Source organism: Haliaeetus leucocephalus, unplaced genomic scaffold (genome assembly GCF_000737465.1).
Source record: "Haliaeetus leucocephalus isolate CR32 unplaced genomic scaffold, Haliaeetus_leucocephalus-4.0 Scaffold646, whole genome shotgun sequence".
In the NCBI taxonomy this organism is placed as follows: Eukaryota; Metazoa; Chordata; class Aves; order Accipitriformes; family Accipitridae; genus Haliaeetus; species Haliaeetus leucocephalus.
The window spans coordinates 2,825,691-2,840,275 of NW_010973082.1; the positions used below are offsets into that span (position 1 = coordinate 2,825,691).

Here is a 14,585-nt window from a genome sequence, read left to right on the forward strand (position 1 = left end):
ATCTCCCAACTGTAAATTACTTTATTTGGACCGGAGAAGCATAATGAAAATGCAAAAGAACCTCTGAAGTACACGTTGCCAAAGCAAATGAAGGGACCACAGAAGAGTTGTTCAAGTTCCTTTAAAAAAAAATAAATCTTGTCTCGAAGGGCATGAAGTTAACATTTTGTTTATGTCAGATAAGAATCAAAAGGCAGTTCACTTAACTAAGGTGTTGTGGTTTTTTTAGTATCTTAATTTCTGCCTGTTTATAATATTTGTGAAGGATAATAATTCCAGCTGTGCCAGGAAACACTAGGATAGTGACCAAAAGGCATAATTAGGATAATTTAATTATCAAATTTTCTCCACGTTTCAGGGGGAGTAAGATGAGAAAAGTGATTTCCTGTGTCTCTCAAATCCTTTCCTGTATTATTTAAACAATGGTATGTTATAATGCTGTTTAAAAGAGGAATCTCTTTCAAAAGGTTATGCATCTGTTCTGCAATACACATCTCTGAAAGAAGACACGAAGGATCTGCTGTAATAAATCTAAAGACAGGTTAGGGTACCAAAAAGGTAAAAATAACTCCTTCAGCCTTAGGCAAATCATTTAATCTCAGACTAAAGTCTCATTCTTCTAAATGAGGATAATAATAAGAATAATATTGCAAAGGTCAACTTCATTCAGGTGGTGTGAAGACTGCTGAAGTAATTTTCTGAAAGCATTTTGAAAAGGGCGAGCGAAGGACAAATTACTACGATGCCACCCCAATTAAAAAAATCCCCAATCAACAAAAAAACAAAAAAACGACCAACAACCCAAAGAATGTCAAAGTAATGATTAATCACTGCATGTTTGTGTTCTCCCTAATTGCAGCGACTCCTTTGCTTCTCAGCACTCCTAAACATAAAGTGAGTGTAGCCCTACTCCCAGAAAAATGCTACAAGTCTTTATGGGCCCCTTCCTCCATCAGCTGGCCTGGGGGACGCTGGGCAATGTCTATAACTGCAATTTCCTTAAATTTCAGATCTCTCAGGTTTCTTTTGTAAAAGAATATTTAACTGGAGCTTGAAATCTTCTGAAACAATTTTTCCTAATGAAGGATCAAACAATGTTTCCTTTTTTCCAACGAAGAGCAAGGTCTGAACATTTGTCATTTCACAATATAATCAAATACGAATATCCGCTGCTTTTTAGTGCACATACTCTCTTATTTCAGGCAGTGGGAATTGCTATTCTTACTGTGCAATGTACATTGAAATATTGCTCTTCCAGATTTAGAGAAATAGAATGCAATTTGATACAAATGTTCTCAAGTTCTTAAGAGAAGTAATGAATGCTATAAATTGCATGAATTTGGCTCAGTTGAAAACAGTAACTGAGCAAGATCAGCTGAGCAAGTTATTTTGTCAAGTGTACACCATGTTGCTCTCCACTGAAAAAATACTGCTGGAGAACCTCCTCTGTTCTGACAGTTTCGATAAAACATAAATTGGTGGCTTAGCCGTCCTCTTTGTTTTTCTGTCTTTAGCTAGTAAACCATCTGAGCGTCCAAAACATTTTTGCCTTGTTGTTTCACTAATCCGCGGGGACCTCCAGTTACGCCGAGCTGCTCGCTGCACACTGAGCTTTCTGCTCCAAGTCGTGGGTTTTTTTTTCCAACCTGCATCCAAGAGGCCTTATTCTTTCAGTGGCTCGTACTTCGATATCTTTTTTTTCTTAACCAAGATCTCCCACCTGGAAAATCCTCTGTTTGTAGTTAAGCAAGCCGAGTCTATATAATTCATAGCTGCAAAGGAAGGGAAGGCGAGCAAAGCTTTTTTAAAAAAAACACCAGTGGGCTGCACATGGCAAGAACGGCATTCTTGGGATTACGCGAGTTGGAGAGGAATAAAAGCCTTCACTGTCAACACCATAGAACAACCAGGAATGCTGTGGCTAGAAAATTCACGCTGTTCTCTCAACCTCCCCCTCTCCAGGGCTCCGCTATTGTTCCAGCTGGGATTTGGAGGATCCCTGACTTCTTTTCCCCTCCTTCCAAATGACTCATCGCAGATGCCATCTTTGTCCCCGAGCACTATTTCCTTCAGCTCTTGTCGATGCCGTCCTTTCATCGGCCGGAGAGGTCGTTATTGCACCACGAGGGTCCTCCCCTCCGCGAGGCGAAGGGGACGCGGAGACACGGCTCACACCCCCTGACCCGGAGGAACAAAACCCAAACCAGTCTGGCCACTAACCAGCGCTGCCAGGCCAGAGCTGAAAACACATGGTGTTCATTTCTGGCTCTGTCGATTCCTAATATGCTATCCGGATAATTAAGTCTGAAATAAAGCTATAAGCATCCTTGACACCACCACTGGAATGTATTTATGCATTTCAGTTTTACATTCCAGCATGTGTTACCTTCTCTATAATCCTTTCCACCCCGGGGTGGTTCAGCAAGTCAAGGTTTCAGTGTGTGATACGCGGAGGTGCTGAGTGCTCGCTAACGACAGCGAGAGCTGACAAAACTCAGCAGCACGCAGGATCAGGCTCAGTATTTTCACACTGACTGTGTGAACAAGCAAATCTTTGTAGATAATAATCAGAAGCTACTTTTCCTATCACCGTTTCCCCTCTTTCAAGAACCAAAATCTAACCAGCATCTCGACTGGAAAACAAGCTGTCAGGTTTAGAAAGCATTGCGGTTGGTAAGAGTCTGCTCAGCTTTGGACTGAGCGGGGTGACGAATGGGTGGGTGAGGGTGGGTAGTGCTGGAGACAGCCGTGGCTGCGCTTCCCTGAGGGACTTCTGATGGATGGCGTTTGGTGCCGATTAAATCGCAATCAAAATAATACTTTAGAATTTAAATCATGTTAAAGATCAGCACAAAGCTGGCCTTCTCCAGTCCTTTTTAGCTCCATCCAGGCACCTCGTCACCTAGAAGAAATCGATGGGACAGCTCACTAATTGAGCACTCATCGCTGAGAGCCCACACTGGAGATGAAGTGTCTCTGCTCTTCTCTTCTGTCATCCGACTGGCTCCTCCATGCATTCCCATTTCTTCTTTTTTTTTAATTCCCTGCATTAAATACCAGCATCATTGTCCCTTGTAGTCCTACTTTAAACACTTCTGAAAGAACAAAATTCCCTTAATTGATAATATGCAAGCAAACCACAGATGCTCTCAAATGATGTGCTGCTCTCTTAAAAGAAAGATCTCTTTCTCATTCACTACCATTTAAGACGAAGAGCTAGAAAACTGACATTTTTAAATACTCTCTAATTCCTGCATGTCGGCATATGCTTCTATTCCTTTTTGGTAAAAATTCTCTTTTTCCTTTTAACTATTTGTTCTGTAGTTTCTGTTTCACTGTCTTACTCCAGCTGGCCACTTCGTTCCGGTAATTCATTCTGTTCTATGAAGTAGATATATATTTGTGTATTTTCCAGTTGTGTCTGATTACCAAAGCTAACATTTGATCATTGACTTCCACGCGTACATCATCATCATCTACCTCTTTTCCCTTTGACAGTTGCAGAGTTAGGGAGAGCCTTCTCTCCCGCAGTTCCTGCCATATGGAGCTCCCGGGAACTTTCAACTCCATTGATTTCCAGCTCCTTTCAAATCCCACCTGCAAATCTGTTTTTCTGTGCTTGAATCTCAGCTTCTCCCTCCTTCTGCTAATCTGAAACTTCATGCTATACAGTATAATTTACTATTTTCGATTTAATTCTGCATTCCTTCCATAGTAGGCTGTTAAACAAAATGCTACACAAATTATAAAATGTCAAATGCAAAGTTATGATTTATTGTAACAGTCTTAATTAAAAATTGGGGGGCACGTTTGTATCAACGTGATTAATGAATATATTAATGGAATTGCATGTATGGTAGACACTAACCAATGCAAAAGTGGTAGAATTGGGCTCCACATAATGTCAGTGGTCATTTTACGGTACCTAAGTCAACATTGCCATACACCTATAGGGGGACCTATATGCATGAAAGGTCCCTTAGAGAGATATAACCAGAATCAGTCTGATTTTTCCCCATCAGCCTCGATTGGGAAATCTGAAAAGAGAATATCATACTGAGAAATGGATGCTTTGGTCTGTGTACGCCAAACAGCCTGGCCAGTGTGCTCCGACTCACGTCAGATTCCTCACCACTTGTATGTGGCTCTCCAGCATCTTCTTTTCAATAAAAATGTTTTAAACTTGAAATTTGTTCACCGTAAGGAGTTAGAAAGGGAATTTTCTATTGTGCTGTCTGCAGACATTGAACCAGCAGATTTTCAGCTGCCAGCTGGGGGATGTTTGTCTCCTACACTTTTATCAATATATATACATATATGAAATGCTTTACGGGAGGAAAGCAGCTGAAGTAGAGAGTACCCTCCTGACCCCAGGGCTTGGGGGGTCGGCAGAGCAATGGATGGACAGGAGAAGGACCCTCCTCACCCTCGCACAACTGCAGAAAAAACAAGCGCTCTTCAAATACAGCCTCTGCGGTCCGTGCTGGTGGCATAGAGAAACTGCAGGAACTATTCTAACGTGACAAGATCGGGTGTTGCCGTTCTTGAAAGTCACGGTGGAAACTTCTTTCCGACTCTCCCTCTCTTCCCCATCTCCCCAGAGCCTGCTGAGCCCTGGGGCCAGCGCTGCCCGCCCAAGGGGTTAATCGCCCGGTCCGCAGGCAGTGACAGCGCAAGGGCTGCTCTCTGTGAATCACTTCTGCGGTTAAGATCATTCAAATCCAGACTCGGCTTCCCATTTCTGTGGGAGCAGAAATGGGTCTCTGGGGGAAAATTTCTGGAAGCGTTTCAGCGACGTGGGTTGAAGCAACCAGAGCAAATGGCAGAATTTCATCACTGCCTCCAGCGCGCGCCAACTGTTTGTTTCTCAGTTTCCAAAGTGCTCCTCGGCTCTGCAAACCAAAGGCTGCCTAAATCCTCCTCACCTGCAGCCGGCCACAAAGCAAAGCTTTCCTTTTTAAATGCCTACCCTAGAGCTTTCTAGCCTGATTTTAGATGACTCTAACACGTCCTGAGAAAGACAACCCTCTGAGAAAGTCTGGAAATTGAAGGCAGGGGCCCCAGAAGCTCTGCCTGGCTGTCGTGGTTACCTGGGGCACCTGCAGCAGGAGAGAGGTTGGGTTTGCAGCAACCTTCCTGCGGTGGTTCACCCACCTCCAGACAGAGGAAAGTCCACCGCTTCCATGTGCTTTTTCCAGAGCATATATAGCAGGGCAGGGTGATGGAAGTGAGGGCAAAGATTTTCTGTGAATTTATCTGATTGCGTTTAAAACTCCACGATACCTTTAAAAATGAGTCTGAAAAGAAACACGGACCAAAAGCCCTAAACTAAAGGGACATTAATATTCCTCAAATCCTCCAGTCGTCGTTGTATTAAGACCTATTTGGGACCATACCCTGGAAACAGGCACATGTCGCTCATCTCTGTCTTACTGATTCTTTACTCCCAGCTCCACAAATCTGCAGGCAGTAGCACTGTTCCCATCAAGGAGAAGGTGTGGCAAATGTTAGAAGTTCTCTGTGCTACACAGCAACTAAAATTTCAGGATGATGCATCACAGCATTCGTCTGAGAACAAATATATTTAGTTGGCATGGAAACAGTAAGTTAGGCTGAATGTGGTAAATATCCAGCAGTCATAAAAAATTGAGCAAGTCAGAATAATAAACATTAAAAATGAAAACTTGCTGAATGTTTTTGAATCATAGCTTTTACAGTTATCACTTCTTTTTTCATTTGAACATGAGTGAAATCCACTTAGCAAACTAAGCTGTTCCATTTTATTCCAAATACTTCTACAATATCCTTACTCAGATAACTCCTTTCTCCCCTCTTTATAATCTATTTGAGAAAAAAGAAATTAAAGGGCTGGAAGTCTACATTGGTATTCTCCTTCATTTCCTCAGTAATATTCATGAATTGAACATAATTGATTTTCTGTCTTCAGAGAATCTCTCTCCTTTAAGACTCTATTTGTGACTTGACTGCTTGGAGGAGTATTCCTGTGGTTTGAGTATCTGTAGTGTTGGTACTTCAGTTGTTTGTGAACATGAGGAACACTTTTCCCTCTATTATCCCCAGTTAGAAATTTTACATTGTACTCAATCCACCCCTGTAGTTAAAAATATCAGAAAAAAAAAAGAAAAGAACGGGGGCTTTTTCTGGGGGGGGGGGGGAAATTCATGTAATTCTTGAAAGAGAGATTCTTGGAGCTTTTTAGTATACTGTGTTGGGTGATTATGCTTACAAAAAGGAATATGAAATGAAATGGAATGAGGTATTCTAAAGAAATCTAGGTAATAAAGCAAGATGATCACTACCATTAACTTTTATACAGGCCCCCATTCAGCAAAATCTGTTGCACGTGCCTAAATTCCAGGCACACGCTTGGGCTCTCAGTGATGTGTGTCATTTTTAATTACACATTCACAGGATGTAAAGTCTGCTGTATGAACAATTTAGATTTTTTAACTATGACTGACAACTGCACAAAGCCATATGACTCAAGAAAGAGAAACATTTTTAGTAGAACGAAAGGTCTTTCTATCAGAAATCTTGTCTTACATTAGATCTAGGCATGTATCAGAGACAACCAAGTGATGCACTACAAGAGTATACGATACAGGAACATAACCTAAATGGGATTAGTTGATGGGAAGCCGGTTCCCAGAGTTACGCAGCACTGAGATACAAGAACCTTCAACATTGCTTTGCAAGGAAAATGTTTGGACACACCCAAATTTCCTTGGAACCTTCCCAGACTGCTTCAACTGTCTTGGGACTATATATCAAAACCCCTACATACAAAAAACTATATATTAAGTGTGAGTTACACTTTATTTACTGCTGGTTTGCCACTTGCCATGAATACCATTACATATGTCTCAAGAAGGTGGACATCTAATTTTTGAAGGAAACATCCAGCATCATGACATGAAGAAAGATGATACAGTTCTGAGACTCCAATCTAGAAGTGAGGCATTACTGAACACATGGACCATTGTCCTAGAAAACCATGCTTAGCAGAGACAGGACAACCTTTATGGAAAAGATAAAATTAATTAGGTTAGTCAAAGTGGGAGAAGTTCCGGGCACTTTTGACAAACGTACGTTCATCGGGATTGGAACTCATCATTCAGATAACGTTGCCATACTGCACCACTGATGAAACAACACAGATATAACGTGATTGCATCTACTCACGCAGCAAAGAGGATTGACGAAGTAAACAGGAGTAAACACAAGTTCATACAAGAACACCAAGTATTGAAATGAAAAAGCTCCATAAAAACAACAGCTCATCTTCAACTGCAGCACCACGCTCGCCTCCAGACAGCTCAGGGCTTGCCATCAGAGTCCTTCTAACGTATTTCCCCCCCTTATTTATAGGATAATTTGTCTTTGTCTCCCTAGATAATTATAATAAAGAAAGGTTAACTCTGTGCAATCACCAGAGGGTTATTGTAACAAAGAGTTAAGCTTTGTGGATCTGTCAGTCACTCTTAGAGACCGAAGAGTTATAAGGACATTGCACTGAAAAAAAGACAAACATGGAGCACTAAGATACCACCCAACAAGCCATAACGAGAAACAGCTTTTTATTTTTAATTAAAAGCACAACAAAATGTTTTTTCATGTCTCATTCATTTGTTTGTTGTTGTTATAGAATCAAAACACAAGATTTTTCCTTTTAATGAAAACCAGAAGCTGTTTAACCCTCTCTCCTCCTTATTTATAGACATGAAAGAGCTCAGGAAAGTGGCCTTTGTAATAGCACCAGAGCAAATGTTGATGTTTTATGCAATTCCAATTCAGACAATATTTGGTAAAAGCGGAAAGCAAGTTCTAAGTTTCTGCCTTAAATATGTCAACTCCCTGATCAGCTGATGAGTTGTTAGCTACTGTTAATACTTGATGAACATGTTTACAGGTAGCCTGGCCAAGACATAATAACTGGAAATATGTCAGAGCTGTCATTTTTGCATTTTTCTGCTGGAAAGATAAGCATAACTAATGGATTAACCAGTCACACTAACAACTTCCAAAATGTTTGTCTGCAAAATAGACCAAAGCCACCTAAACAAAAACATCCTCGATGGCTCCAGGTTCTTCAGAAAGTCCCAACAGATGAATGGCAGAGACAAGACCGTTGACAAACTCAGATATGAGCGTTACCATAAGTCTGCTAACATATTACCATATTGCAAGAAAAGCTCTAAGCTGGATGGTGCAATGTCATTTAAATAACATTCCTGTTCCATTTGTACGGGGGAATGGGACATTACCAGCTGAGCTAGTCCTTCATCATAGTGCTGTAGGTTAGTTTAGACCAGGTGCTCACGTAAAAAAAAACCCTGAAGGCAGAAAGGGGGGACCATCCTGTGAATCTGCACATCTAGCCTTCTACCTCTGTATTTCACAAGTCATTTTTTGTTTCTTCTTCTGGATCCTCTCTCAAAATGGGTCAGGAAGAAAGCAAAATGCCAGTGGCAAAGGTTAAAGAAAAACATAATAAAAAAGAGAGATTTGGAAGAGGACTCTCATAGTGTGCAGGCCAGTGCCGTTCCCCAGGAGGGACAACCATGCACCAAATAGCTAATTTTCCTCCTTCTTTTCCAGACACTCTTTCAAGCCAAAATGCAATGCTTGTAGGCCAACTCACTCATTACACCGAATTCCTCCAATGCTGCAAGCATTGCAGCTAAGGGTGAACCTGGCCCAACATCTGGATTTGGGAGGCAGAGGGGGAAGAGAGCAGAACAGCTAATCACTGACTCTCCTGAGAGGAAATACATGAACATAAACACCCAGGGGGAATGACAGCTCCCATGTGCAAGTAGGACAACAACAACTGGGGAAAAAAATATTTGAAATTAATGATTATTACTCCTCTACAACCACCCCAACTTACTATTCCTGCAGGTATAGATTTAGAAATGCTTTATATAGGATATATGTTACGGATAAAGTTTACTCAGCACCAAACAAAGTTCTCAAATGCTGCAAAACCCAATTTGTATTAGAAACCTGTAAAGTCGTCTGTGATTCAGATATCCACCACCTGTATATTTTCCTGTATGTTTCAATTTAATCTGGTTCGAATGCAGATCATTGACTTTCTGTTTCAACACTAGTCTGTAAACTACATACACTATTTTGCTTGAAGCACACTAAATCTCTGATTTCACTGAAAGTATCCAGAATAATTTTAGCACTATTAATCATATGGAACTGTTTACAGACAACATGCTAGGACAATGAATGCATAAGATGAGGAATAAAGATTATTTTTAGCTCAGTTTTTGCCCAATTATAATTCTCTTCAGACAAGCCATTAAACAACAGGTTAGAATAGTCTCAGAAACCTCTATTAAAACACTATAGTCAGTTCAAAATAAATGCATCATTTAACAGCTAGAATAGTTGAAATACCAACTTGAAATAGAGAGCATGAGATAAGTATTTGCCTGTAGGGTTCAGACAGTTTAATTCTCTTTTATTACCAAAAAAACAGAAAAGCAAGCTAGCTGAAAATTTTGCAGGGAAGTATGTGCTTTTGCTTTGAAGCAAGATATTATTTTTAAACATTGAACCTCCTTGCCCAAGGGAAAAGGACAGGGGAGACAGCAGCCAGTACCTGTTCGTGGGTCTCCAGCTCCCAGCGTTGCAGCTTCTTCTCTGCAGCCCGCGCCTGATTGCGGTAACTTTCCACTTCATCTTGTAAGGCCTGAAACAACACCAACGGATGCAAAACACGCATGAGAAGCATGGGATGGCAGAAAACCTTATAGGTAATGTCGTTCAATGAGCTGATTAAGAAAACAGTGCAGTATCAGTACAGCTCTTCAGCTACAGTTGCTTCCAGCCATACATGAGAGTTGCTAAGACGCGACAGACCCGGTTTGGCCACCCTTATTGAGTCAAGTTCTTCTGCACAGGTACGACCATGGATTGAACAGGAGTAGTTAAGTCTTAGTAGTTCCATCTTATTATAGGCTACAAGAATTCGTACTAAAAATGTAATAAATATCCTCAAAGATTGAAAGGGAAATGGAAATGTTGCAATTGCAACAATTGCATTTGCATTTGCAATTGTCTCCGATTTTTGTTTTCATCTTATTTGTATGACCTGTGCTTCCTAGGAACACTTTTGCAGTGTACCAATAACTTTTCCTTTAAGCCAGAAGAATAATCCTCTCTCTGGAAAACCATGTCTGGAATTTGCAGTGAAAATTTATTCCATATTATTGAAATGGGATGCTCGCCGAGATGAGGGGCTCCCCTCCCGCCCCATAGTAAAGTGTAGCATGTGATCTACAAATGAAGTATAAATGGCAATAAATAAAAAGAGTATTATGATCATGTCACTTTACCACAACTATCCAGTCTTTATTTAGTTCAGAAATAATCACTTCTAAACCAAGCTCATAAAATGCATTGACAAATTTATTCTGTCATTATTGTTCTTCTTATATATTTATTTTTATTACGGCAGTCCCTCAGAGCCTTGATCTTTTTGTTATATGCTTAACAAAAGAACAGTCATGCCCCAAGGAACTGATAGTCTATGTTATTTCTAACAGATACACACCAAACAAACAATACAAAGTTTCAAAGATTTTTTTTTAAAGTTTCCTAGTCATTGTTGAATGTTTGAATACACACTTAACATTTACTTACACATTTACTAAAAGCTTAGTTATGTTGTCAGCTTGAATAAAGGCATTGTTAACCGCAAGTGCTGACTTGAAGCAAAGTGCACAATGTGGATGTTAGATTGACATCAACACAGAGGCGGCTACGGCAGCAGAAAGGGAATATTTTGAGTTATCTTTTGTATGCCAGGAAATCAGGGCATTGCTACCCATCAGCTGAAAAGCGTGGCACAGAGTCAGGACTGGACCTGGGAAGGGACTTGCACTGCAGATACGCTATAAATGACACCAGAGATGCCTCCAGTGTTGCTTTTTAAAAAGCTGAGCTGCACAGAGACCTTCTGCAGAGTGCCCTGGAAAGGAGAGACCACCGAGTCCACGGACTCTTCGTGTGCTTTGCAGAACATGCGATACAGTTCACGTTTGCTTCCTCCAAGTAGAACACCCGTACATAAACCAGGATCATTAAAAGTACTCGCAGTGTAAAGATTTAACAGAAAAACCCCCTTGCTCTTTTCCACAGCACTGAGATACTGTACTCTCAAATCATTTACAGGATAAAATTGCTATCGAGATAAGATAAGAGGACTACTTATGATAGATCTTGCACATTGTTTTGAAGTGATGCCAGGCATTAACTTTAAAGTCTTATAGCTATAAAACTATTACATGTTCTGATGCCAAAAAATTTAACCAGACCCAAGCATGAACTTCAGATCTGCCCAGGGACTTTTGTGCTATCACCGCTTCCGAGAAGTTTTGAAATCCAGGCTTTGAATATATAACCAGTCTTCAATACTCAACAAGTCTTGCAGTACCAGGAATTTGCATTAATATAATGAAATGTACGTGTGAATTGTAGGATTTTTGTTTTCTTTTTGTACACCTAATTTTGTGAGGTAAAACACAAACAAGCATAGTTTGATTTAAAAACTAAAATGATCAGGTCATGCAACACAGAAATGTGATAAGGAGCAGGGCTGTTCCACGTATCAGAAAGGTCACCAAAGACCCAATTAATTTGACAAAAGTCCTGCCGTAACTCCAAAGTGTCCAGACATAACCAGTACAGGACGACTCTCAGGAACATTTTGGATAAACTACAAAGTATGACCTGTCTTCTCCTGCTATTTCCACGGGATCAGCTTACACAGTCCAAATAGCTTGGCATGATGAAAAATAAGGAGGGAGAAAACCTTGCTACACATCAGTCATCCTACCCGGACTCCCCCCTTGTGCTTAAGAGCAAGTTTTACTCTTTCACAGGACTTTGAAGATGGTCAAGAGATAGCATGTAGATGTACAAATGTATATATATGTACATATTTGTCTTAGAGAACAGATTTATATCACACTCCATCACACAAATCGGCAAATTTTTGAAAACAAAACAGGATCTCAACTTGTTCCTGGTAAAGACAGCAACCTCATGGTGGCAAAGGAGAGAATTGGTGCACCACTGTCATCTTCCTTAATTTCTCCATTTTTACTTTTCTTATTTACAACAGACAAACATATTTTGCAGAGCATAAAATGAGAGGTTCCTTTAAATCTGAGGGTTTGCAATGTATCTTAAAGTAATTTAATTTGGGAAATTCAGATAACACAGTCTTTGTTAGGTCCGCCTACTCTAGATAGCGCTTGCCAGCGTGGAGCACACTTTTTTTTTTTTTATTATGAGAGCTGACAATGTCTTAAACAAGTACAATTTAGAAATGAGGTATTTTTACTATAGCATATAAGTGTAGCAAACTATCAAGTCTTATACTTATCCATTCACCAATTGTCCAAACCAGAATATACCGTATGAGTTTACAGACTTTTCCAATCACATCATAACTGGCTGGTGGCACATTTTGCATTGGGACAGCACAAAAAAAGACTAACTCCTCTGATCAATCATGAATACCTGTAACTTGACCATTTTTGGACTATTGCTGTGTTGCATACCAGCTCTCCTACCAGTCACTTCGTAGAATCTAGTTTTGTGTATAAAGGATGTTCCATGAGTAATTAATGTTCATTTGGGTATTCCAGCTTTCCTATCAGCACAAGGACAAAAAAGTAAAACCAAAAGATCAGTATTTGATCAAAGCCATGCCAAAAAAAAAAAAAAGTAACATCAAAATCTCATGGTTGCTATAGATTCCTGCATATGATTAGCTCTGAAAATAGTAATTAGAAGTAAGCAAGTTTGTTGCCCATGATTTTAATTTTCTAGGAGGAATCACGATGGATGTCATGAATAATGCACCCTTTTGAAGATCACACTGAAAATTCTCTCTATTGTCAAAAAGCTTCATATGCAGTGGCCAGAGCCTGAATGCTGATAGCTGTTTCTGAAGCTACTCAGTACCCTCAAATCTTTTTCTGTATCTGACAGAGAAGCTTTTGTCATGTAGAATACTCTTAAAAACAGCAGACGACTTACCCCAGGTACACCATAGAACATCTCTTTTGTAAAATTCAACAATGGGGTTTGTTTTGTTTAGAAATGCAGTTTTGATTTTACAGCTTCAAAGTGTCAGATTTTGCCCAAAGAGTAACAGAGCTTGTGTTTAATAACTGCTGAGATGAAGAAAATGGGGTAAAAAAAATTAAAAAACCAGGCCAATTTTTAAGTGTCAGAGGCTTTTTTCCCTGAACGGAAAACAAAGACTAACTTATTTAGTTAAATTTTTCCAGGTACAGAATTAATTCCTGTCCCTCAGCTTTGCTAAGTTGACTTACATCACTATTATAAAGACAGGGGGGGGTTTTTCAGTTAAACTGGCTTTCAAATGCCATGTAAACATGTTTGCTGTTGAAAGTCTACACCATACCTGACCTTGGAAGTGCTTTGTGTTGGCCTGAGAACAAAGAAATGAAATGTTTTGCTTTCCAGCCCAGATATCCTACACTTTGAAAAGCACTTAAAAATGTAAATGAGATAATAAGCTCTACTGCAACAATGTGGGTGAATTACAGCTGTATAAAAGGAACATTCATTTGATTTATTTATAAAAATGGAAAGGATCCTAAAATAAAATCATATTGTAAACATTTTGGTGGCATACAACATTGAGAGACATGAGAAGAATGGAAGAGAAAAGTAACGGCTTTGAGAAGACGCCACTGAAACGTTACGGTCAGATTTTGGGATGTCGAGTGGAGCTGGTGGACGAGTCCATCACTGTCACTGAGATACGTGAGATGTTTGGGTACTGGCTGATATGAAAGGAGAAAGGAACATCTGAACTGCATTTCTGGGTAGGCACTTTTTTTTTTTTCTATTATTCTATTGTGGCTTGATTATCATCAGCAAAAAGTTTAATGAAGTTTATTTCAAACCCAACTCTGCTCATAGTAACTTGGGGCACTTTGGAGACAACTGAGTAGCACATGTGGAATAAGTGCGGAGTTTGGCCTGTGCGGCTCACAGAGATGCTGGGAGGATGCACGAGACCGGAGGAATTCAGCCTGACTTCTGGGTGCCAGACTGAGGCTGCAAAAAAGGTTTTTTTTTAAAAAAAAAAACACAAAACCAACAACTTGTAAAGCATATAGTTTTGACAAGGAGCCATAGAGAGACAAAAAGGTACGATGCCAGCATTACAAAATCCCTTTTCAAGGCAGGAATAAATTTTTGGCATTAGTTACAGGGCTTAATCTAAATCAACTGAAAGCTGGTAAGAGAAAGAGTTCTAAGAATCACAAGAAAAGTATGAAATGGGAATATATGAAGGATTTAGTCTTTAATATATGAAAACTGATTTGATTATCCTTTACCCACAGGAAATTTTTAAAAAGAAGTGTTGGATTCCCTGAAAAAAAAATTCAGTTCTGGAAGAATTACATAAACAGAAATCATTATTATTTTTAATTACTTGGTATTGATTATTACTGTGAAGATACTGTCTTTACAAAGGTGTGATGTTTTGCTTCTCCAAC

At 39.8% G+C, this 14,585-nt stretch overlaps 1 protein-coding gene across 1 annotated transcript in view; it reads right to left on the reverse strand.

Moving 5' to 3' along the window:
* Nucleotides 1-14,585, reverse strand: part of CEP112 (centrosomal protein 112kDa) — a 174,732-nt gene that overhangs the window by 9,127 nt on the left and 151,020 nt on the right. The window contains exon 21 of the mRNA XM_010578736.1: nt 9,638-9,727. Coding sequence (XP_010577038.1) covers nt 9,638-9,727 — 90 coding nt within the window. The remainder of the gene's footprint in view (nt 1-9,637; nt 9,728-14,585) is intronic.